The 24,634-nt window shown below is 38.1% G+C and overlaps 2 protein-coding genes across 2 annotated transcripts in view; one reads left to right on the top strand and one right to left on the bottom strand.

Annotated features, from left to right (window-relative positions):
* Positions 1-8,414: 8,414 nt before the first annotated feature.
* On the bottom strand, positions 8,415-14,242 carry LOC134818548 (uncharacterized). Its single transcript, XM_063828161.1, has 14 exons — positions 14,075-14,242; positions 13,747-13,891; positions 13,506-13,603; positions 13,204-13,360; positions 12,812-12,994; positions 12,380-12,534; positions 12,087-12,178; positions 11,853-11,980; positions 11,263-11,379; positions 11,019-11,144; positions 10,279-10,458; positions 9,975-10,086; positions 9,725-9,830; positions 8,415-9,509 (listed from the first exon to the last, which is right to left on the bottom strand). Exons 5-14 carry the CDS (start codon positions 12,822-12,824, stop codon positions 9,333-9,335), a joined length of 1,206 nt encoding a protein of 401 aa, XP_063684231.1. The 5' UTR covers positions 12,825-12,994; positions 13,204-13,360; positions 13,506-13,603; positions 13,747-13,891; positions 14,075-14,242; the 3' UTR covers positions 8,415-9,332.
* A 5,200-nt stretch (positions 14,243-19,442) lies between these two features.
* The window catches only part of LOC134818550 (uncharacterized), a 65,471-nt gene continuing 60,279 nt past the window's right edge, over positions 19,443-24,634 (top strand). The window contains exon 1 of the mRNA XM_063828165.1: positions 19,443-19,453. The gene's annotated coding sequence lies outside the window, so the exon portion shown is untranslated. The remainder of the gene's footprint in view (positions 19,454-24,634) is intronic.

Below are 24,634 nucleotides of genomic sequence, written 5' to 3' on the forward strand. Positions count from 1 at the left end.
TTCATTACTGGACGCAAGCTACTGGTTCAAGATACGTTATCCATGACGGATACCGCTACTGCCTGGATAAGAATCGCGACGACAAGACCTACTGGCGATGCACTGAGAAGACCTGCTCCGGACGTCTCAGTCTGACGAACAACACTACTGTGACCTGGACGCAGCTGAAAGCAACCCTTCCCTCAGAGATGGATTCCTTTGCTGCCTAGTGACTACTACGAACGTATCTGGGTAGGAACACAAATCTCCTCTCCCCCTTGATAGGCTGCACCAACCCTACTATCTGGCGATTTATCGACGTCCTGAAGAAGGAGCAGGATCTAACCCAATGGAAGATCAACCAGAAGAATGAAGATGCTCAGACAACTACCTCCTCGCCGACTGAAGAAGTGGACTGATTACGACCATTGCTTGAACGCTGTGATTGATAGCTACGATGATTATGACAGAATGGATTAGTTGAAGTGTGTTGGAACGATGATTTTGAATTGAATATTGTGATTGCAATCTTTGATTTTATATTTAACCCCATTACTCATACACGACTACACTCTTGTCATTAAAAATGGAAATTTTTTTATTGAATGTGTAAAGTGTTTTGTCGCACTTTAGTTCGTGTCGCACTACAGTCCAGGTAGCGCACTGTAGTGCGACAATGTCGGCCTTGAAAATTCTCTGTCGCACTAGGGTACGTGTCGCACTACGATCCAGGTAGCGTACTTTACTGCGACAGTGTCGATCTTGGAGGTTTCGCACTAGGGTACGTGTCGCATTAGAGTACGTGTCGCACTACAGTACGTGAACCGGGTATGAATGTAATAAAAATCGGTGTATTTTTCATGGACACTGATTCCGAATCACCCCCCATGATGAGTAGTAAATATAGGTATACATACACCTGGCCGGCAATCACCTAGGTGTGAACTGCCCCCGGTGCCTCCCCGGGCTGAGCTGCCCCGGAGAACTGCCCCGGGACCCCAGGAACTGCCCCGGGGAGCTGGGGAACTGCCCCGGGAACACCCTCCGTGAACCCCCGGTCCTCACCAGGGGCAAATAATCGCAACAACAATCACCACAGCAATAGCCCGGGAACTCGCCCGGGCAGACGCCTCCCCGGGCTGATCCGAGGGTGAACAGAGGTCGACTGTGCACACATCTATTGAATTTAAAACGGTGACAGGTACCACACTGAGCTGCAGGTGGAGCTGAACACTGATGCAGTGTTGCTGATGATTCTGGGCCTTCCCCGAACTCGCTTTCCCCGGAACGAGCTCCCCGTGAGCCAGGTGTGAGATGTCCTCGGAGCGGGCCCCGGGGACCCTCGAGAGATTAATCGTTCATTTGTTGCTGAGTTCGATTGTTTAGTTTCACACCTTACTCTCGAACTGGAACAAGACATTTCAGATGTAAGTATAATTTTATTTTGTAGCGAATATTTTGTACACGGGGCACACAAAACTGTCCCGGGCCCTTGTTCCAAGATTCCTAAGTGCGAACTCCGCGAGTCTGGTGTGATCATCTTTCTTAGAGCTCGAGGACTTTTATTGCAATAAATCCCTCGATGTGAGCCCTCCCCTCCCAGAGCAATAGGTCCCGCAATTTGCAGCAAGTACTTGCTACAGCAAAATCTACACAATCATATTTCAACTTACCCTCCCGATCTCCGCGTGATCACTCCCGGATTTATTATGTTTATCATCATTTCATATGTGTTATCTTTGAAACAGCAATCTACGACACGGCGAGATCTTGGCCAATTTTTGTTTACACCTTGATGTCTGGTAATGCTACATCAATTTCACAAGTCCGTTTTTTATTTTCAACTTGAACTCGAGCAATTGACGCTGCATTATTATTTTGAGGTGTAAAAATTGTTTAAAGACAGGATTTCATAGATGTGTCATGAGACCGTGATATGTCGAATATTGTCAAACCTGCTCCCCCGTATCACTCCTGATTTACTCGAAATTCGTTTACCAATTTTTTAACGTGGTAATTTGTTGTTATTTCGAAAAGAAGTGAGCTGTAAAGGTGCCAATTTTTCAATTCTGGGACTTGCAACAAAACGTTAGTTTGACAGGTGAGTCAGTCATACTGTTAAACATGAAGAGTAGTGGTTGAAACATGTATGTAAAATTTTCGATTGTTGTGCATTCTACGTATTCCAACAAATCTTGTTTTTCTTCATTTTGCTAATTCCGGGAAGCATTAATTTTACGCGCTTCCATCATATTGTAAGATTTTTTTAGTAATTATAGGACTGTCAAATATTGCAACAAAATTTACAGGGGTCAATAACAGATAGTGATCCAATCACGTTACCGTTAATCCTTTCACGATACAGTATTACTCATTACGGACATAAACCATGTAGTGGAACTCCAGCTAGGAGCTCTACGTTTGAGACTCTGGCTAGGGAGAACTATCCACCTTCACGAGATGCATGCCCCAGAGGTAGGCAAAGCATCTTAATGCTATCCTCCAGTGGGCTTTCTATGCCCAGCCTCTCTTTAAAAAAATATAAAAAAACCAGGTAATTACAGATTGAAGCAAATCCCAGCTACAGTTTTCAGTTTATTCAACCGAATCTGTTTTCCCTTTTGAATTATATAATGATCATTTTGTAACAGTGCTAATTTTCATAAAACATCACGCAAAACATTCCAGGGTCTAGAACTGGTGACGATGCAACAAGACTGAACAATATCAAAACAACATTCAAGCAAAATTGAGCGATGTTTGAGTAAATTTCTGATCAGTCCCCAAGTATATAAGAGAACACGGTTGGAAATCCATTTCAATCAGAGATGTCGGTGTTTTGTCCTCTCTGCGATAAACAATTCGCAAACAAGTAAAGTCTGTCTTCGTGTCACACAAAAGTCGGTATCGTCGGAAGAAGGGAGAATCACACACAAGTTCTATCAACCACCCACCGTCAAAAGCTTATGTGACTGATGTAAAAAGGGATAATCCTGAATACTCAGACGCCATGATACAACAATATCTGAAGAATATTATCAAGACAGTTCTAACTCTGAAGTAGCAAGTGTTGATGATGAGTCAATAACAGAATCTGATCATATGACAAGTAGAGATAAGCTACACTCTGACTCCCTGTGCCAACAAAAATGTAAGCGGAAAGGAGTAGCAATCAAACAAATAAACAAAAAGGTGAAGATGTCGAAATTTATCAAAACTTTAGACGTTCTGTCACAAAGAAAGTTATGTAAGGAGGAAGACAAACGTTTTGACATTTTATCCTGTTATATAATGAGAAATGAAATATTTGAGACATTGAAGCAGCGACTCAATAACTCTAGGCAAGACATCGCCACTCTAGGCAAGACATCGCCACGGTTGTGAATTTGGAAGAACGAGCTCTATTGGATGCAGTTATTACAACTACAAGTCTATCTGATGTCAACAAGATAATGAACGAGAATAAAAATATTGTCAAAAAGATTCTTGAACTTTAACCGTTGTTAACTATTGTTAAGTTGAATAATGAACATAATATAGTTATTGAATATTTTGGATTAAATTAACACAGTGTTGAATATTACAGTACACATGTTACTGCATGTTGTTGGAATTATAATTATATTTCTGGATTTAAAAGTATGATCGATATTGTACACAAGGTTGTACACAATTTTAAATAAACTGGCGGTGTTTTTGCGTTGATCTTCAATCCAGCACAAGAGCTGCAGTAGTACTAGTACCATCCGCAGGCCATCCACCTATTTTGGGGTCAATCTCTTTTCATAGTAAGGTTTCGACTCTAGTAAACAAACCTATCCACTAATGATGATACAGACAAAGTTACTAACCTGTTTAACAGCCCTACCCCACTGCCAGTTAGATACTGTCTCTTATTGTATAGAACCATAGACAGTAACTTTTTGGTGTTGATCCAGCATGAGAGCTTAAGTGAACAATGAGGAGGTTCATGTAACCCTCCTCTTGTGATGATCTCCTTATGGTGATGATTTAAGAGGATCAGGTGTTTAATGTAATAAAATCTCTGTATACTACCCAACTGTTGGTGATCACTGCTTCTTGTGTGATCCTCATTCACATGACTGTTACAACTCCAAGTGACATGCAACAACACATTTGTAGGATGCTCTCAAGACACATGCTACTGCACTGTTAAATTGCTGATAGGCGATTGCAAGAAAGATTGTTCCCGTTAATACGACGTCTGGGGGGGGGGGTCACGAAATCCTCTCCGAACCTCCACGTGGTGTGGCCTGGTTGGCACTAACGGGTGGTGTGCTCTCTTGTTGAGTACTAAGGTTGGGACTTGCCAACTCAAAGTTCCCATGAGAACCAGGAAGTCAACAATAACAGCTACCAAGCACCAGGAAATTTCTCTTTCAGATATCAGGTTACAAGATAGTACACACACAAATGACGATACGTTAGACACAGATACCTAGCTCTAAGAGCTATTAAATCACCAGGAAATTCTCTTTCAGCTTTCAGGTCCCATCGAAGTCACCCACCACAGAGCTAGGGATTCCAATTCGCTCATCCTGACTACAAGGACACACTGATGATGAGTAGTATTGGCACTTCTCCCTCCAGTAACCACTTTTCAGGTCTTTTCAGTTAAGACAGCTAATGCGTAAGGGCTGACACACGCTAGACACAGGCTCGTGATAAGACAGAATTAGGGATTTCAACTCTGACTACGAGGACACACTGATAACGAGAATTCCTGGAACTTCTTCCTCCAGTAACCACTTTTCAGGGGACCAGGTTAGCTTTGCCACACTCTTTATTGAAGTGTGACTGGACGCTCTACAATCATCTAGTAGCAGCAGAGTTTGACTGACATCCTTTCTGGTTCTATTCAGTTTCTACAGCGGAAGTTCTCAACACTCGAATCAGTTCATCTCGGACATCCTGCAGAGATGCTTTATCACAGCCTGCCCCATTACACGGGGAACCCTTAGATCTACAGTACCCTGGTGGACAGCTTAGCTCATTAAAGCATAGTGGACCTCTTTATTTCTGAGACGCAAAGCTTACCGGACCAGGAATAAACATCAATGCAATGCTTAGGGGATGCAAATAGGACATACAACGTTTAACGATTTACTCGAACTTTTGATTCATTTTTAAGCTCGACGTTACATGGTATCAATTCAGGACAGATATTCCTTCTTCAGGTTCATTGAGGAAATCGTACCCGCTATTTGCGTTATACATGGCAAGTATCTGGACTAATGATAACTTAGGATCTCAATCAAACATAAATTCCTCTCAGATTCCCAGGCTGCATTTAAAGCCCTTAAGCCCTTAACAGCACCAATTTTAACTCCAGGTTCGTTCTGAACATCTCAGACCAACTCAACTCGCTAGGTTTTCTCATCGAGTAGAACTTTGTTCCAGGACATGAAGGAGTATACGGTAAAGAACTATAATCAACACCCAAATAAAAGATTACCTCTTCAATCTCCATATCTAGAAGTATAAACAGGTGGCACTCAGTGATAAAGGAAAAACCCCACTAACATTTTTCCTCAACAATACAGGTACAAGAAAATTAACATCACAGGTGCTCACATCAGATGGCTAACATGGCTACTATCAGGACACAGCCCACTAGCATACTTCCAGACGGTAGCAAACAACTCCAATTTCGAAACACAAGACTGTGAACACTGCCCAGGGGAAGCAGAAACATCACAACACTTCCTATGTGAATGCATCCAGCTGATGACAACTAGAATGAGGATATTTGGTAAACCCATCCTAACAATTGAGGAACTCATCAATAGTAAACTCGACCACATTATCAAATTCGTGGAACAGTCAACAAGGTTTGACAGAGACGATCTATTTGGATAAGCATCTAGGACATACACCAAGGTTCATAAACAATCATACACTAGACCCACACAGGACTATCTCAGATAGTGACACATATTCAGGTGTGGACCATGCTCGGAAGTCCCTCGCCTGCCCGCCAAAGAAGAACATCTGAAGTGGGTTTGCTCTGAGCAAGGTAGTAACAGCTTCGAGACTCCAGAGGTCTGTTGCGTTGATATCTATTATTCTATGTTTTTGTATATAAGGAGTCCTGGAGTGTGGCTAGCAGGAGTCACACTCTGTGGGCACGGCGAGAAGGCCTCCCTCTTCACTAGGAGGCCAGAAACCGTTGACCAAAACAGAGAGAGAGAGACGACGTCTGGGATGACAGAAGAAGAGTGGACCCCTGTAGATCCATCTGGGAACCGTTATTGCTGTGGTGATTGTTGTTGTGATTATTTGTGAAGATGTGATCCTCCGATATGTAGTTCCTGCTCGCTCCTGCCTCTTGTGATACCCCATGTTCAGATTGGCAAGCTTTTTATTCCTTGATTTAGCATATTAAAACAGCTTATTCAGTCATCAACACTTCTGAGCAGATCCAGGTAAGTCAAGACATCTTCTTCTTCGTAGGGGGCGGTGGTCTTTACTACTAAGGAATAGATCAAAACCACTATAAGATAGAGCATTGAAGCCCTGTGCTTACCCCGGTAAAGTTAATCTGTGAAGAAAGCAAGGTTAAGCCTTGTCCTCTCCACATTTGGTAAAACGTTTTGTTGCTTGTATGAAGCCGATGATCCTTGGTAATGAGAACTTGTCCACTATATCTGTCACACTGAGGTAGAAGGAGTCAAAGTATCCTCCTCGCTGGTAAGACCATTTCGGGCACTGACCAATAAAGTGGTTCATTGTCTCCTCTTCCATGAGACAGTGTGGACAGGTTTTAGGGACAGTTGTCGGCTTGTACTTATTGATGTGATAGTTTAATTCACAATGTCCCGTGAGGAATTGTGTTGCTGTTCTTGTGCTCTCTTTGCCAAGTTTCGGGATTGATCTGGCGAACTTTTGTCTCAATACTCGTTTAAAGTGAGTGTTGGGTAAAGTTCTCCATCTTTCCCTCATCTTCCGATGACTTATACTCCGCAGTGCTCCCTTCCATAATAATAAGTCAAGACATCATCTTCGTAAGAGTGGTAGTTCTGCACGATGCGGTGAATCCTCCTGTCCTTGTCGCTGTGAGCTTTCTTCCTCTTCGGTGGGTTCTCTCCGACCAGGTAAGCTGCGTGCTTCCCATCTGTTGAACTCTGCTCCATCTGAAGTGCTGTGATGAAGTTGTAGATGGTGGGCTTTCCATCTTTGGAGTAGCGGAACCACGGTGTAGAAGGTTCTGACTGTTAGCAGTTCTCCCTCTGACCACCTTCACCGTATCTTCATCGAACATCGTTGTAGCTGTTGTACTCAAATTGTAGTGTTGGAGTACTGGAGATGGTAGTGCTAATGAGATACTCTCCTCAACTTTGATCCGCTTTATATACTGTTCGTCTCTATCATTATCTACGCTTCACTGAGCAAGCTCTCTTCTTCTATGGTTGATCAGATTCCTGGATGCGATCCCTCGTGACGTGTTCTCATGCCCTTGTTATTACCCATTGCATCTCGGCGCAGTGATATGAGATCTCATGACCGTAACAAGCTCATCATGCACTCGCTTAACCACCGTTGTGCAGAGCGGACGCGATCTGATACGAACCAGAAAGTGGAACAAGAACTGTTCTTAGCAATCACAATGTATATGTTAAACTTTATCCAAATTAATTTCGAAGTAACAAAGAGGAAAATAGAACTTTATTAAGCTAATCGATTTTGTTATATTAGCAGTGCTAGGTCTATCTTATAGGTACAGTTTCTAGTGCCGCCGTACTGTCCAAAGTAAAGTGGGTGTCATGTGATCCGCTGTTCCGTCCAACCTTTTTGGAAAGTACCGCCGTACCGGCCTCCGCTGTACCGTCCTCCGCCGGACTGTACACCGCTGCAGTGACTTCCGCCACTGAGTCCTATACCCAAATGAATCCTATGAGTCCTTACGTAGTAATGTACGTGTTATTGTGTGATCTACGGTATCTAGTGTGTGCGTTTATTTGCCATGGTAACATTTGCAAAGTTATTTACATGAGCCATGGTTGAATACACACTAGGTTTGCTCAGCACTGGTCGAATAAAAAATGGACGTCAGCCTTGTAAGTTGCATTTTAGAACTATTTGCTATTGTTAAACACAAAAATGTATTTTTTGGTAGATGTATGTCTTTTGGTTTGTAAACAGGGACGACCAAGATGACAAAAAGAAGATCTGATTGGGAGCTTCAAATTCATTAATCTTACTATAAAGCAAGACGATATATATGGATCCGTACCATTTTACTGACACCACGGCATCAACTTTAACGCGACTTTCTGCAAAAACCGTAAAAGATATACAACTGAAACTTTTTTGACTGGGTCAAATGCTTTAATGGCCTCCAAATCAGCATGCAAAAAAATCCACTTAAATCTACTTCCAATTTTAAGCTTCATGAGAATTTAAACTCAATATTAAATATGATAATGTAATAATTCAATAATATAATAACTCAATAAAATGATAACATTGTTCAACAAATTTGGCATGTTCCTGGATGCGGGTCCTATGATAAACAAAGAAACATTCAAAAGTTATTGTTGAATGATAACTCGATCGACATGTAACATGGCAGGGTACTGGGTAGTGTTGGTTATGTGCCTAACCTGGTGAACACAGTGTAGTGGAGGCTCCGTGCAGACCAACCTACCTGTGGCTAAAGCTCTAATATACAAAAACAATGCATTGTATACGTAGCTGGGTGAGAAGTGTGTGGCTGTTCCTCCGCCCTACGGGCCACATAAAGGCTAGTTTATATAACATCTGAACCGAAAGTAACAGTACTTTCTTGACGAAAGTCAAATACAAGGAAATACTTTTGAGAAAACCATTGTATATAGCTGACTTTGGCAGGGTAGTGTTGGTTATGTGCCTAACCTGGTAAACACAGTGGATATCCATGCTGTACAGTGTACGGCTAGTTAAACAAGGAATTGAAACTGTGGGGCTCCGTGCAGACCAACCTAGCTGTGGCTAAAGCTCCAATATACAAAAACAATACATTTATTACATAGGATAACGTTATTCTCTTATACTAAACCTCGTAATTGTCTTTACGATTAAAATAGTCCATTACTAAATATTAAACACAAGAAACAAGAAACCTTTGTTGTCTATTCCTACAGGAAATAAACAAAAAAACAGATATCAAAACTCAATCAAATTAAATTGATAACTGAACCAACAACTGTAACAATTAAACGAGCAGTCATAATTTATCAGTCATAGCAATCCCCTTTGTTCACATCTTATGATCACTGCAAATTGCAATCAATGGTACACAATACACATTACACATGGACAATCAATTTTAGTTCAAGGAATCTAGAGGCAATCTAGTCATCCGTCGGGGCGATGGTTCTGCAACAGGGAGTAAGATCAGTGCGATCCCATTTTCCCGTTTTGGTATCGCACGTTGCCTCAGTCCGATCAAACCTCATTATCACATATGTCGGATCATCATCGGCACAGGTAACTTTTAACTTGTAGTTGCTTGAGCCGGCCAATTTCTCCTGAGATTAAACCAAAATTACTGACAATAATTTTAACAACAGAAAGAATATTGCGTCATTAAATAAGTAATAACTGTTATCCGAATTTAACTTTGTTTCTCACTCCCAGATTAATATATCGACTGTCTAGTGTCTATTTATTTTAGTAAGGTCAGAAAAACATGTTATATGGCATAATTATAAATTAATTATAAAATCAGGACTATTATAATCACCTCTGTAAGTACTGTGTTTGGTGGTGTTGTGAGGGGTCTACACATTCTTTTCACCGCAAGCTTTACCTTGCTTGTTTTGTAATGTAGTCCAGTCTCAAACGTAATTCTAAGAAAACAGTTATTTAATTTAAAGAATCGCACTTATTAGTTTATAAATTATGCATGAGATTATCTTATGAGGGCCTATCAAAAGGTTAATTAAATGAAGGCACTTTATGTTTATAAAGATTAAATAGGTTGATAATATTACTTGAAGTAGTAGGACCCATCATCACAGGAAAATACATCCTTCAAAACATGGTTCACTTCAAAAGGACTTGAAGTCATACTCGATAAGTTTATTTGCACTTCTTTACCACTCTCTGAGGATTGAAACGTGTAAAAAACCTTCTAATCTATCAAAATCTTGGCTTTAAATATCACCACTCTTCAAAAAAATGACTGGACATCAGCTTGACTGGCAAAAAAACTTGCTAGTGATATGAGTGATATGAGTAGTAATAGTAGAATTTTAAGTTTTTAAATTCTAAGATATTTAGTTACTTATTACTTACGTTCATGAACTAACTTCACAATTAATGGTTTGGGACCAACTGTTATCGCTACATGAAAAAATGCAGATTTGCCCTCAAAGACAGGATCTTTGACCACTGGCACATTGGCTGAGACAGCTTTCAATGTTATCAAATCTGTCGTCACTTCGAAACCAGACATCTCAATCCGAGCCTTGTATACTGGAATTTTTGGACTGTTTCACAATAAATTTAATGTAAATTATAATTTATAATTATAATATTATTATTATTATCAAACAGAAGCATCATCTATCCCGATACAAATAGATTATGATTGGCCCAACAATTGTTGCACTTTGCTAAATTTTTAATTTTATTCAGCTCTCAAAAATTATTTATACTTATTTTCATTTTTTAGGCCTTCCTAGTCTCCCAACAAATAAATTATCAGATTGTAGTGCAAAAGACAAAGCTAGTTGAGCAGTTCTCCTGGCTCCTAAATTAATGGCTCCAATCACCTGATGTTCAAAATTGTCCTAAAATGAGTCTGTGAAACGTTATGTTTGGAGTCTTTGGTAAGACTCCAACTGTTTGAAATATACAGGAACACTGATTCAACGATAATTTATGAGTCATTAAAGAATATCCAAAACGATATTCCTAGATAAATCCAATTTGAATAATATTACCAGGTAAAGTCGCTTGACTGAGTGCGAAATCAATTTTAGAATTTTGAACATTAATCTTTGTTATAACTAAAAAGAAATTTTCTAATTCACTTGTTATATCGGATTCCTTTATCTTATCGATGATGAGGTTAGCGTTCAGCACACCCCTATCATTTATCTTTGAGCGGATGTTGTGGTAACCGCCTGTTCCGAGATCTTGCCATATTCCCTCCGCGCCTGCATACAAAAGCTTACTTGGCGATGAACTATAATTTGTAAATGTGATAAGTTAAGTTTATGCCGACAGAGTGAACTGATGATTTTTAAGTTTTAAAAATATGATTTCAAATCTTACCCTTTTGCTGCCAGGTCACGGTAACACTGGATGTCTCAGAGGCTGTGAAATAAGCATTCAGTGTGGTCCTCCCTCCGACCTTTGTCCATTTGGTGGATGTGTCAACAAATGTCTGTCCTGGTTAAATATCGGGTCAGTGAACACAAAAGGATGCGGCTATTGAAATATCTCATCAATGATTTCAAAGCGAAAAGTTAGGAACAAGATTCGAGGAAACAAATTTCTATGATGATTATATAGTCAAATTTATTTACCTTTCAGTATTTGTATAATTATGGTAAGTGGCTGATTTTAGAAAAACAGGGTCAGTTTAACTCAATCTATAATCTTAGAAACATTTTACTTCGAAGTAGGCAATACTGAGTAGCAGGAATGGGGGACCAAAACGCTTTGTGCTAACAATGGTCACAAACCAAATCATTCCATCTATGCTTAGTTGATTTGTATGAAACTGGCTCTTATGCACTTATACCTTTATAAAAATCTGTAGGTTGAAATACTTCCAACATTATTAGGTATCGAAAATCAACTTTCTAAATTTTTCAGAAATATCAGAATTGAGGAAACATTGTATCAAAAATAAGCTAAACCTATTACGAAAATTTTTCCGGAAATCACAAGTTCTGAAGGCAGCCCCGAATTGATGGTGTAGTTGTACCAATATTTCTTTTTAAAGAGGTTCTCCCTCGTTTCCACTGTAGCAGGTGTCGAACCTGAACTGAAAAAGTTTTCTATTAGTTCTTTTATAAGTGTCCGCATACTTTGAAATTTTTGTTGAATAACGCTAACTACAAAAAGGATGCAAAAATGAATTCATCAGGTACCTAAAGAATTTGATCGATTCTTTGAACAGTATCCCATCACCATTTACAGTTGTATTTTCCGCTGTTGACTGAATAATCTCTTGTTGAATACCCTAAAAAATCAAAATACATAACATATTTTTATTTTGCCCCTCCTCCTGAATTGAAAAAAAAAACCCACTTCAATAAACTCAGCCTTCGGTGAATTGGTCATATAAATTTAAATGATCTTTTATATATCTACATTCTACAAGTCCTAGCAAACTCTCCCTTGAGTTACAAATGGATAAGGATATATCACAGAGAATACTAACAGATTTAGATCGGACGTTGGTAGTTGAAGGTTTGGACTGTGCCCAAGTAGAGAAAGTTACAGCAGCCCCATCAGTTGGGGTTATCAAAATCAACTCAGAGTTCGATGTAAGCGTTATTAAATTCAGGTTGCTACTAGGTGTCTTTATCTCATGTCCTGTAGATATAAATCGTTATTGGTGAGTTAAATTATTAAATTCCCTAATTTTTCGTAAAAATAGAAGACCTATGCCCCAATTGAACAGAACCGTCCGGGTGCTCATTTAGGCTGTGGTGTAAGGAACCAAAGGTCCCCGCAAATGGTAACATTCCACCACTACATTTAGGACATCGATCTTTGTACTTGCGACCTCTTATTCGTCAACTTTGTATGAGACATAATTATATGTATTATGCATTAAAAGATGTGAAATTAAATGAAAAGCAAAGCGAACCTGTACTGTACATAGCTATGCACTGAAGGTTCCCTACAGCATCCTGGGAATGAGTGAAGGAGATTATAGACGTAATATTCGTTGCTGTCCGGACTTTGTCCGCCAGAGTGAAACTTCACTATTTCGTGGTTCTTGTTGAGTGTCACTCCTTCCTCACTGATAATCTTACTGTCTAGTTGCCACCTTTATTAGGAATCAGGTTAGTAAGTTTCATACAAAGATGACTCGGTTTATTTGCTATTTTAACTGTTCAACAGTATGGTCAATGATTATGATATATTATATGATATTTAGGTTTATTTCTGGAATTTTAAGATTTGACATTGCTGAGTATATAAAAATGTATTTGTTAGACTTTTTCAGCCTCATTATCTGAAATAAATAAAACGTACTGTATGTAGGAGAGATTAGAATATGTAAGACCGTTTAAGACTGTACAAGTAACTGTAGACGTAGTCCCAGCGGTCCCCCATACAGAGTTAGGAGTCTGCCTGCCACTCGTACTGACCCCCTCAACAGTCAACTTGTCATAGCTCTGCATTATTCCATCTGATGATAATCAACAAATTAAATTGCCACTTACTAATGTACCTAAATTTTTTGATGAAATATGATAAAGTATATGCTTATTTTAAATATTTTTAAACATTTTTAAATATTTTTAAATTTTAAATACTCAATAAAATGAACCAACCACCGCTTTTTTTGGAGAATGAACAACCCCAGACGCCATCAGTAGAGTTATCAATGCTCAGTGTCAACGTTGACGTTAAACCTGTGTTCACTGGGTTCCTGAAATATTATTGATTAAAAAATATTGTATATTTCCCATTGAAATTATCAAAATAAAAAGTTACAAAAGTTAATTAGAATGTTTTCATTTTCCAATGTTGCCTTTTTAAATTTGATTACATTATCATCGTTTAATTGCATACTTGCAGGCACGAGTTTCACATTTCTTCCCGTCGATAGTCCAAGAGAAGACTCCTTCGCTGAAGACAGTAGAAAAATATCGACAGGTCAAAGTAAGATTCGATCCGGTAAAGACACGGCATCCTCCATTTGGTCGTAGAGATAAATCTATGGAAATTTGATGAGCTTGAAACAATTAAAAAATTATGATTTTTCAAACTGGACATGGAAAAAGCTATACATATCTACCCTTACTCATATAAAATATAGAAACTTCCCATCCCTAATTTTTTCACTCTGATTAATATGCAGAAAGGCTACACTCATAATAATCAATGTCATTATACTCACTGTAGATTTGAGAGTTGACAGCAGCAGTCTGGTTTGTAACTTTATGTTCGTTAGAGGTGAAGAGGCACATATAGGTCTCGTTTAAGATGTTGAGCGTCCCAGGAATAGTTAAGGTGATAGTTTGAGAACCGTTTGTGGTGATAAACCCACCATCAGTAACGGTATAGCCACCGTGTTTAGTTGTTACTGGAATACCGCTAGAAGTGGTCCATTCAATCGAGTCTAGTTCCTTCGTCAGACCAGTTACAGTACAAGATATCGTTGCTTCTGTACCGAAAAGTTGTGGCGTGTTGACCTTATTGACACCTGCAAATCAATGAACTTAGTTTATACAAGAGGAAGCGTATTGTTCAAAATGTTAACCCATAACACGTTTACCAGGTTAATATAAATTTTTGGATCTTACCTAGTTCCAGAACTTTGGCTACAACATTTAAGTCGGTAGATGCAGGAGAGTCTGTGTACTGAGACGAAGTTACCGAGCACTTGTATGTGAAGGATGGTTCAGCAGCAAAACCAGCTAGTTTGACAGCCTTGATGGTGAGTTCTGCCAATTGGAGGCCGGTACCATCAACTCTTCCTTGGCTGACAACGTAGTTGGTGGTATCGGAGACAGAAACTGCAAAACCATCAGGATCCTTCCAGACCACATTAACAGGGGTTCCACCTGCGTCTAATTCTCCGATAGTACAGGTGAACGTCTGATCAACAGCAGTAGTGACCAACTTGGGATCTGAACTGACCACTGAGAGAGATAAATGTTAATAACTTATTAAAGTATTAAGAAACTATTACAGAAACTAGTATACTTCATCATTAGATACCTTTAAACTTTTGAAAAACAATGGATATTTAGCTGAGGTTTATCGAATCGCTATTGCCGAGTACAGCTGCCTCCGGGTAGTGCTCCTTTATCTATTGATCTATTAAAATTGTCGAAATTTTATCGTCGTTTCGGGTTGTTTTTTAACAATTTTAGCAAATAATTTTTCCATCGATTTTTAATACAGTAAGCAAGAAAAGCAGTCGCTAAGCAGTAATAATATTGATATATAAGGGGTGAGGTCAAAGTTCAGTACACATAGTCATACGTTGGGGATTATTTCTCAGTCGCTGAATGCCCATTGCCCTATTCAAATATTGTTAATGCTATTGAAATAATTATTTTTGGTATACACTAAATCAAATAAAATCGATGTTAATTTGACCAAAACCCATAATCATGGGTAGAGTGTACCGCTGCCAGTGTCTCTCTTTTCCAAACAAAAGGAAATGATATAAATTTGAGGAACAGTCCGCTAATGCAAATTGATACCGAGAATGAAATCGGTCGCTCGCTTTTTCAAATCAATAAGCTTTATTACAATTCGTGAGCCGTGATCGAATGGAAAAAGCGAGCGACCGATTTCATTCTCGGTATCAATTTGCATTAGCGGACTGTTCCTCAAATTTATATCATTTCCTTTTGTTTGGAAAAGAGAGACACTGGCAGCGGTACACTCTACCCATAATTATGGGTTTTGGTCAAATATCATCTCTTTTTGATTATAATGTCAGGATAATTTACACAGCTAGTCGAAACTTCATTAACAAGAAGGTAATTTCGACGATTCCGAAATTCTGCCTTTGAAAACGTTTCCTTGTGTTTAGTTAGGTATATCTGTCGATAACCGACTGAATATGGCACTTTTTACTCATTCAAGTTGGCATTAAATTCATATATAATGCCATTTAAATATCGTGGAAAGCAGAATATATTCGAAATCACGAATGAGCAAAATTCTCACCTTTCGCACGTGCAAACTTTGAGCGGACGTTGCGTGCGCATACAATATTGAATCACCGTAAATTTTTGCATAGTGGTATTTAATATATAGTTTGATAAGCATGCAAAGTTTCAGAAGATTTCAAAAAGAACTTGGATCACAACGGGACTCCAAAGTTGATAAAAATCGTGAAAATCAAAATTTTTAGTGATTTTAGCTATTTTAAATCAATTTGGGCGTGTCCCCACGTGTGCAACTTTTCGATTTTTAACTTTAAAACTAGCCTATAACACAATTTACACCTTTAAGAAGCAAAATTGAGCTCCACAACCCAAGGGATAGCCCAACACCAGAGAATACTAATTCACAACTTTTGTGTTTTTATAAAATTATTCTTCAAAAAAGCACTAACTTCAATAGCAAATATCTTTATGAAGGAGTAAGGTAGGAAACTTTTCCGGTAGATTTTTAGAATGCTTGAACAATTATCTAAGATGAAAATGTCCTCAGATTTTGAATAAAATTACTCTTTAATGGTGTAAAATCGATTTGAAAAGTTGTTACTTTGTCAAAAGTCAAGTTTTAAAAACACTTAACTTGATGACGTCATCAAGTGATGATGATGATGATAAATTATTTTTCAATGTAAAGTAAAGTAAAGTATAAACGATTATCTTTAAAACTTGTGGTTCGAAATGACTGTATCTTTTATACTATTGAATCTACGGACACTTAAATGTAGGCTACAATTGACTGCAAAAAGCGTCTATACATATATATCTTCACGACAATCTGTTGTAAAACAGGGGTTCCAGAAAACCCACTTCCCGATACTCCTGAAACATGAATTTTTTTACTGTCGACTTGGACAAGGTCTAGACGCCCTGCAAAGTTTCAGATCTCTAACTCAATTTTAACATGGTTTTTAAGGCACCTGAATATGGCGATTTTGGGTTTTTTACCTAATTTCGTATAACATGCTGGCGCGTATTTTGCTCGCTTTTTCGAATCAATAAGCTTTATTACAATTCGTAAGCCGTGATCGAATGGAAAAATCGAGCGACCGATTTCATTCTCGGTATCAATTTGCATTAGCGGACGGTTCCTTAAATTAATATCATTTCCTTTTGTTTGGAAAAGAGAGACACTGGCAGCGGTACACTATACCCATGATTATGGGTTTTGGTCAAATATCATCTCTTTTTGATTATAATGTCAGGATAATTTACACAGTCGAAACTTCATTAACAAGGAGGTAATTTCGACGATTTCGAAATTCTGCCTTTGAAAACGTTTCCTTGTGTTTAGTTAGGTATATCTGTCGATAACCGACTGAATATGGCACATTTATTCATTCAAGTTTGCATTAAATTCATATATAATGCCATTTAAATATCGTGGAAAGCAGAATATATTCGAAATCACGAATGAGCAAAATTCTCACCTTTCGCACGTGCAAACTTTGAGCGGACGTTGCGTGCGCATACAATATTGAATCACCGTAAATTTTTGCATAGTGGTATTTAATATATAGTTTGATAAGCATGCAAAGTTTCAGAAGATTTCAAAAAGAACTTGGATCACAACGGGACTCCAAAGTTGATAAAAATCGTGAAAATCAAAATTTTTAGTGATTTTAGCTATTTTAAATCAGTTTGGGCGTGTCCCCACGTGTGCAACTTTTCGATTTTTAACTTTAAAACTAGCCTATAACACAATTTACACCTTTAAGAAGCAAAATTGAGCTCCACAACCCAAGGGATGGCCCAACACCAGAGAATACTAATTCACAACTTTTGTGTTTTTATAAAATTATTCTTCAAAAAAGCACTAACTTCAATAGCAAATATCTTTATGAAGGAGCAAGGTAGGAAACTATTCCGGTAGATTTTCGGAATGCTTGAACAATTATCTAAGGTAAAAATGCCCTCAGATTTTGAATAAAATTACTTCTTAATAGTGTAAAATCGATTTGAAAAGTTGTTACTTTGTCAAAAGTCAAGTTTTAAAAACACTTAACTTGATGACGTCATCAAGTGATGATGATGAAGTTAAATTATTTTTCAATACAATGTAAACTAAAGCTTAAACGATTATCTTCAAAACCTGTGGTTCGAGATGACTGTATCGTTTATACTTTCGAATCTACGGACACTTAAATGTAGGCTACAATTGACTGCAAAAAGCGTCTATACATACATATATATATATTATATATTTGACCAAAACCCATAATCATGGGTAGAGTGGACCGCTGCCAGTGTCTCTCTTTCCCAAACAAAAGGAAATGATATTAATTTGATTGACCGTTCTCAAATGCAAAATGATACCGAGAATGAAATCGGTCGCTCGCTTTTCCCATTCATTCACGGCTTACGAATTGTAATAAGTTTCGATTGATTAGGTACATCAATCAGATGCTGTAAAAATCTCTTTAGGTTGCGTTCGGGTCGATATCTAGTATTTCGGGGTAAGGGTGGTAGTTATTACTTATTGAATTAGCTGAAGTTTATTGAATCTTTATTGCCGAGTACAGCTGCCTTTGGGTAGTTCTTCTTAATCTATTACAATTGTAAATGAATGGGAAAAGCGAGCGACCGATTTCATTCTCGGTATCATTTTGCATTTGAGAACGGTCAATCAAATTAATATCATTTCCTTTTGTTTGGGAAAGAGAGACACTGGCAGCGGTCCACTCTACCCATGATTATGGGTTTTGGTCAAATATCATCTCTTTTTGATTATAATGTCAGGGTACTTTATAAAGTCGAAATATAAACTGATGTCTTCATTAATAAGGAGGAAGTTTCAACGATTTCGAAATTTTTCCTTTAAAAACATTTCCTTGTGTTTAGGTAAACATATCGGTCGATCACTGACTGAATATGCCACTTAATACTCATTCAAGTTGGCATTAAATTCATTTATAATGACATTAAACTGTCGTGGCAAAGCAGAATTTGTTGGAAATCACGAATGAGCAAAATTCTCACCTTTCGCACGTGCAAACTTTGAGCGGACGTTGCGTGCGCATCCAATATTGAATCGCCGTAAATTTTTGCATGTAATTGTTTTATATATAGTTTGATAAGCATGCAAAGTTTCAAAGTATTTCAAGAAGAACTGTAATCACAACGGCACTCTAAAGTTGACAGAAAATGACGAAAACAGCAATTTTCAGTGATTTTAGCAATTTTCTATCAATTTGGGCGTGTCCCCACGTGTGCAACTTTTCGATTTTTTACTTTAAAACTAGCCTAATGCACAATTTATACCTATAGGAAGCAGAACTGAGCTCCACAACCCAAGGCATGGCCCAACACCAGAGAATACTAAATCGCAAAATTGACGTTTTTATAAAATAATTCTTCAAAAAAGCACAAACTTCAATGACGAATATCTTTATGAAGGAGCAAGCTAAAAAAACTTTCCGGTAGATTATCAGAATGCTTGAACAATTATCTAAGGTGAAAATTTCCTCAGATTTTGAATACAATTACTTTTTAATGGTGTAAAATCATTTTTAAAAGTTATTACTTTGTCAAAAATCAAGTTTTAAAAACGGTTAACTTGATGACGTCATCAAGGGGTGTTCATGACGTCAAATAATTTGTTTATACAATGTAAACTAAAGTGTGAACAATTATTCTCAAGACCTGTGGTCGGAAATGGCTGTATCTTTTATACTTTTGAATCTATGGACAATTAAATACAGGCTACAATTGACTGGCAAAGCGTCTATCCCTGATATATATATATATATGTATATATCACGACAATCTGTCGTAAAACAGGGGTTCTAGAAAACCCACTTCCTGATGTTCCTGAAACCTGAAACTTTTTTTGCAGTCGATTTGGTCAACGTCTAGACGCCCTAGAAAATTTCAGATCTCTAACTCGATTTTAACATGGTTTTTAAGGCACCTGAATATGGCGATTTTGGGTTTTTTACCGAATTTCGTATAACAGTGCTGGCGAGTATTTTATGCAAATTTCTTAAAAATCTCAACATAACTATTTTTTATTCCTGTCATCTTTGACATCAAATTAGAATGTTTTGAACTAAAAATAAATCTGCTGAACGACTTCCGATGAGTCTTAATGCCTGAAAAACTCCTGCCGGAGGCGGCGGCCTTCGGCCGCCGCCTCCGGCCGGAGTGCACGCTTCGCGTGCACGAAAGAGGCTTGTAACGTGTACCAAAGGGGGTATAATAGTAAAGGGGGTACATAGTATACCCACAATAAATGCACCGGTCGTGCTTGCCAGCACTGTGATCTTCACGACAATCTGTTGTAAAACAGGAGTTCCAGAAAACCCACTTCCCGATACTCCTGAAACATGAAATTTTTTTTACAGTCGATTTGGACAAGGTCTAGACGCCCTGCAAAGTTTCATATCTCTAACTTAATTTTAACATGGTTTTTAAGGCACCTGAATATGGCGATTTTGGGTTTTTTACCTAATTTCGTATAACATGCTGGCGCGTATTTTGCGCAAATTTCTTAAAAACCTCCACATAACTATTTCTTATTCCTGTCATCTTTAACATTGAATTAGAATGTTTTAAACTTAAATATGCCTGCTGAACTACTTTCGATGAGTCTTAATGCCTGGAAAACAATAAAGGGGATATACTAGTATAGGGGGTAAATAGTATTGTGAATATAAGGGCGACGGTAATGCTTGCCAGCATTGTGATTTTCGGAATGAACCATAATTTTCGCGTTTTTAGATATTTTTAATAATTGGATCGATTCAATTTGTGATGCGTTGTGCTTGGCTTGTTGAAATAATATCCTGGACAATAAGTAAGAGTTCGTAGTGGACTACTTTTCGGAAAAATGAATGTTCTTCCAAATAAAGCCCTGTAAGGTAAAATTATTTATTCTTACTACCAGCCTGTTTCACTTCTTTGTTTTCTGATTTAACGTCGGAAGTAAGTTATCGCAAAGCATTTTGAAGTTTTGTTGAAAGATATAAATTCAAACTGAAATTATCAAAACTGTAGTCCAATATGGATGTAAACATTCTAACATTTAAAGAACATACCATAAACGTTTAGATTGACGGTGGTATCCGAATGGCTGGAATTAGGTAAAGAACCAGAAGTCACTCTGCAAGTGTACGCAGTATCTTCATTCACAAGAGTCCCGTCTACAGCAAGATTTGATGTTTGTGTCCCTCCAGAATGGCTTCCTTGGACAGAGGTAAACTTTTCAGCTGTAACTGGTCCTGTAATAGTTCGCCAGGTCACTGTTGCTGTTTTTGTCAATCCAGTGATAACACAGGATATTGTTGTATCTGAGCCTTTCTTCACTTCTTTGTTTACTGATTCAACGTCTGAAGCAAGTTATCGTTAAGTATTTTGAAGTTTGACTGTAAGTATAAATTCAATCTGAAATTATCAAAACTGTAGTCCAATATTGATGTAAACATTCTAACATTTAAAGAACATACCATAAACGTTAAGATTGACGGTGGTATCCGAATGGCTGGAATCAGGTAAAGAACCAGAAGTCACTCTGCAAGTGTAGGCAGTATCTTCATTCACAAGAGTCCCGTCTACAGCAAGAGTTGATGTTTGTGTCCCTCCAGAATGGCTTCCTTGGACAGAGGTGAACTTTTCAGCTGTAACTGGTCCTGTAGTAGTTCGCCAGGTCACTGTTGCTGTTTTTGTCAATCCAGTGATAACACAGGATATTGTTGTATCTGAGCCCTTCTTCACTTCTTTGTTTACTGATTCAACGTCTGAAGCAAGTTATCGTTAAGTATTTTGAAGTTTGACTGTAAGTATAAATTCAATCTGAAATTATCAAAACTGTAGTCCAATATTGATGTAAACATTCTAACATTTAAAGAACATACCATAAACGTTAAGATTGACGGTGGTATCCGAATGGCTGGAATTAGGTAAAGAACCAGAAGTCACTCTGCAAGTGTACGCAGTATCTTCATTCACAAGAGTCCCGTCTACAGCAAGATTTGATGTTTGTGTCCCTCCAGAATGGCTTCCTTGGACAGAGGTAAACTTTTCAGCTGTAACTGGTCCTGTAATAGTTCGCCAGGTCACTGTTGCTGTTTTTGTCAATCCAGTGATAACACAGGATATTGTTGTATCTGAGCCTTTCTTCACTTCTTTGTTTACTGATTCAACGTCTGAAGCAAGTTATCGTTAAGTATTTTGAAGTTTGACTGTAAGTATAAATTCAATCTGAAATTATCAAAACTGTAGTGCAATATTGATGTAAACAATTAAAGAACATACCATAAACGTTAAGATTGACGGTGGTATCCGAATGGCTGGAATCAGGTAAAGAACCAGAAGTCACTCTGCAAGTGTAGGCAGTATCTTCATTCACAAGAGTCCCGTCTACAGCAAGAGTTGATGTTTGTGTCCCTCCAGAATGGCTTCCTTGGACAGAGGTGAACTTTTCAGCGGTAACTGGTCCTGTAGTAGTTCGCCAGGTCACTTTTGCTGTTTTTGTCAATCCAGTGATAACACAGGATATTGTTGTATCTGAGCCTTTCTTCACTTCTTTGTTTACTGATTTAACGTCTGAAGCAAGTTATCGTTAAGTATTTTGAAGTTTGACTGTAAGTATAAATTCAATCTGAAATTATCAAAACTGTAGTGCAATATTGATGTAAACAATTAAAGAACATACCATAAACGTTAAGATTGACGGTGGTGTCCGAATGGCTGGAATCAGGTAAAGAACCAGAAGTCACTCTGCAAGTATAGGCAGTATCTTCATTCACAAGAGTCCCGTCTACAGCAAGAGTTGATGTTTGTGTCCCTCCAGAATGGCTTCCTTGGACAGAGGTGAACTTTTCAGCGGTAACTGGTCCTGTAGTAGTTCGCCAGGTCACTTTTGCTGTTTTTGTCAATCCAGTGAGAACACAGGATATTGTTGTATCTGAGCCTTTCTTCACTTCTTTGTTTACTGATTCAACGTCTGAAGCAAGTTATCGTTAAGTATTTTGAAGTTTGACTGTAAGTATAAATTCAATCTGAAATTATCAAAACTGTAGTGCAATATTGATGTAAACATTTAAAGAACATACCATAAACGTTAAGATTGACAATGGTATCCGAATGGCTGGAATCAGGTAAAGAACCAGAAGTCACTCTGCAAGTGTACGCAGTATCTTCATTCACAAGAGTCCCGTCTACAGCAAGAGTTGATGTTTGTGTCCCTCCAGAATGGCTTCCTTGGACAGAGGTGAACTTTTCAGCTGTAACTGGTCCTGTAGTAGTTCGCCAGGTCACTGTTGCTGTTTTTGTCAATCCAGTGATAACACAGGATATTGTTGTATCTGAGCCTTTCTTCACTTCTTTGTTTACTGATTCAACGTCTGAAGCAAGTTATCGTTAAGTATTTTGAAGTTTGACTGTAAGTATAAATTCAATCTGAAATTATCAAAACTGTAGTGCAATATTGATGTAAACATTTAAAGAACATACCATAAACGTTAAGATTGACAATGGTATCCGAATGGCTGGAATCAGGTAAAGAACCAGAAGTCACTCTGCAAGTGTAGGCAGTATCTTCATTCACAAGAGTCCCGTCTACAGCAAGAGTTGATGTTTGTGTCCCTCCAGAATGGCTTCCTTGGACAGAGGTGAACTTTTCAGCTGTAACTGGTCCTGTAGTAGTTCGCCAGGTCACTGTTGCTGTTTTTGTCAATCCAGTGATAACACAGGATATTGTTGTATCTGAGCCTTTCTTCACTTCTTTGTTTACTGATTCAACGTCTGAAGCAAGTTATCGTTAAGTATTTTGAAGTTTGACTGTAAGTATAAATTCAATCTGAAATTATCAAAACTGTAGTGCAGTATTGATGTAAACATTTAAAGAACATACCATAAACGTTAAGATTGACGGTGGTATCCGAATGGCTGGAATCAGGTAAAGAACCAGAAGTCACTCTGCAAGTGTACGCAGTATCTTCATTCACAAGAGTCCCGTCTACAGCAAGAGTTGATGTTTGTGTCCCTCCAGAATGGCTTCCTTGGACAGGGGTGAACTTTTCAGCTGGAACTGGTCCTGTACTAGTTCTCCAGGTCACTGTTGCTGTTTCTGTCAATCCAGTGATAACACAGGATATTGTTGTATCTGAGCCTTTCTTCACTTCTTTGTTTACTGATTCAACGTCTGAAGTAAGTTATCGTTAAGTATTTTGAAGTTTGACTGTAAGTATAAATTCAATCTGAAATTATCAAAACTGTAGTGCAATATTGATGTAAACATTTAAAGAACATACCATAAACGTTAAGATTGACGGTGGTATCCGAGTGGCTCGAATAAGATAAAGAACCAGAAGTCACTCTGCAAGTGTAGGCAGTATCTTCATTCACAAGTGTTCCGTATACAGCAAGAGTTGATGTTTGTGTTCCTCCAGAATGGCTTCCTTGGACAGGGTTGAATTTTTCAGCTGGAACTGGTCCTGTACTTGTTCGCCAGGTCACTGTTGCTGTTTCTCTCAAACCAGTGATAACACAGGATATTGTTGTATCTGAGCCTTTCTTCACTTCTTTGTTTACTGATTTGACGCGAACTTCTGAAGTAAGTTATCGTAAATTATTTGAAGTTTGGTTGTAAGACATAAATTCGAACTAAAATATAAAAACTGCAGTACAAGATTATTGTTAGAGTTTAAACTTTTAAAGAACATAACGTCAATTTATAAATAATTTTACCGCCGTAGTTATTCTCTGCTTAACGATTCTATCTTATAGTTAGTTACCCAAGTATAAAACTATATTATACAAAAAAATTTACGGCAAAGTTC

This window comes from Bolinopsis microptera, chromosome 7 (genome assembly GCF_026151205.1).
Source record: "Bolinopsis microptera isolate Bmic1 chromosome 7, MBARI_Bmic_1.0, whole genome shotgun sequence".
NCBI lineage: Eukaryota > Metazoa > Ctenophora > Tentaculata > Lobata > Bolinopsidae > Bolinopsis > Bolinopsis microptera.

Excerpts from the sequence above, each read along its gene's own strand:
- LOC134818548 (XM_063828161.1), bottom strand. Across the intron at positions 12,179-12,379 it reads CCAACGTCCGATCTAAATCT|GGTATTCAACAAGAGATTAT; the intron begins GTTAGTATTCTC and ends TTGATTTTTTAG. Across the intron at positions 10,459-11,018 it reads AAAGGAATCCGATATAACAA|TATACAAGGCTCGGATTGAG; the intron begins GTGAATTAGAAA and ends CAAAAATTCCAG.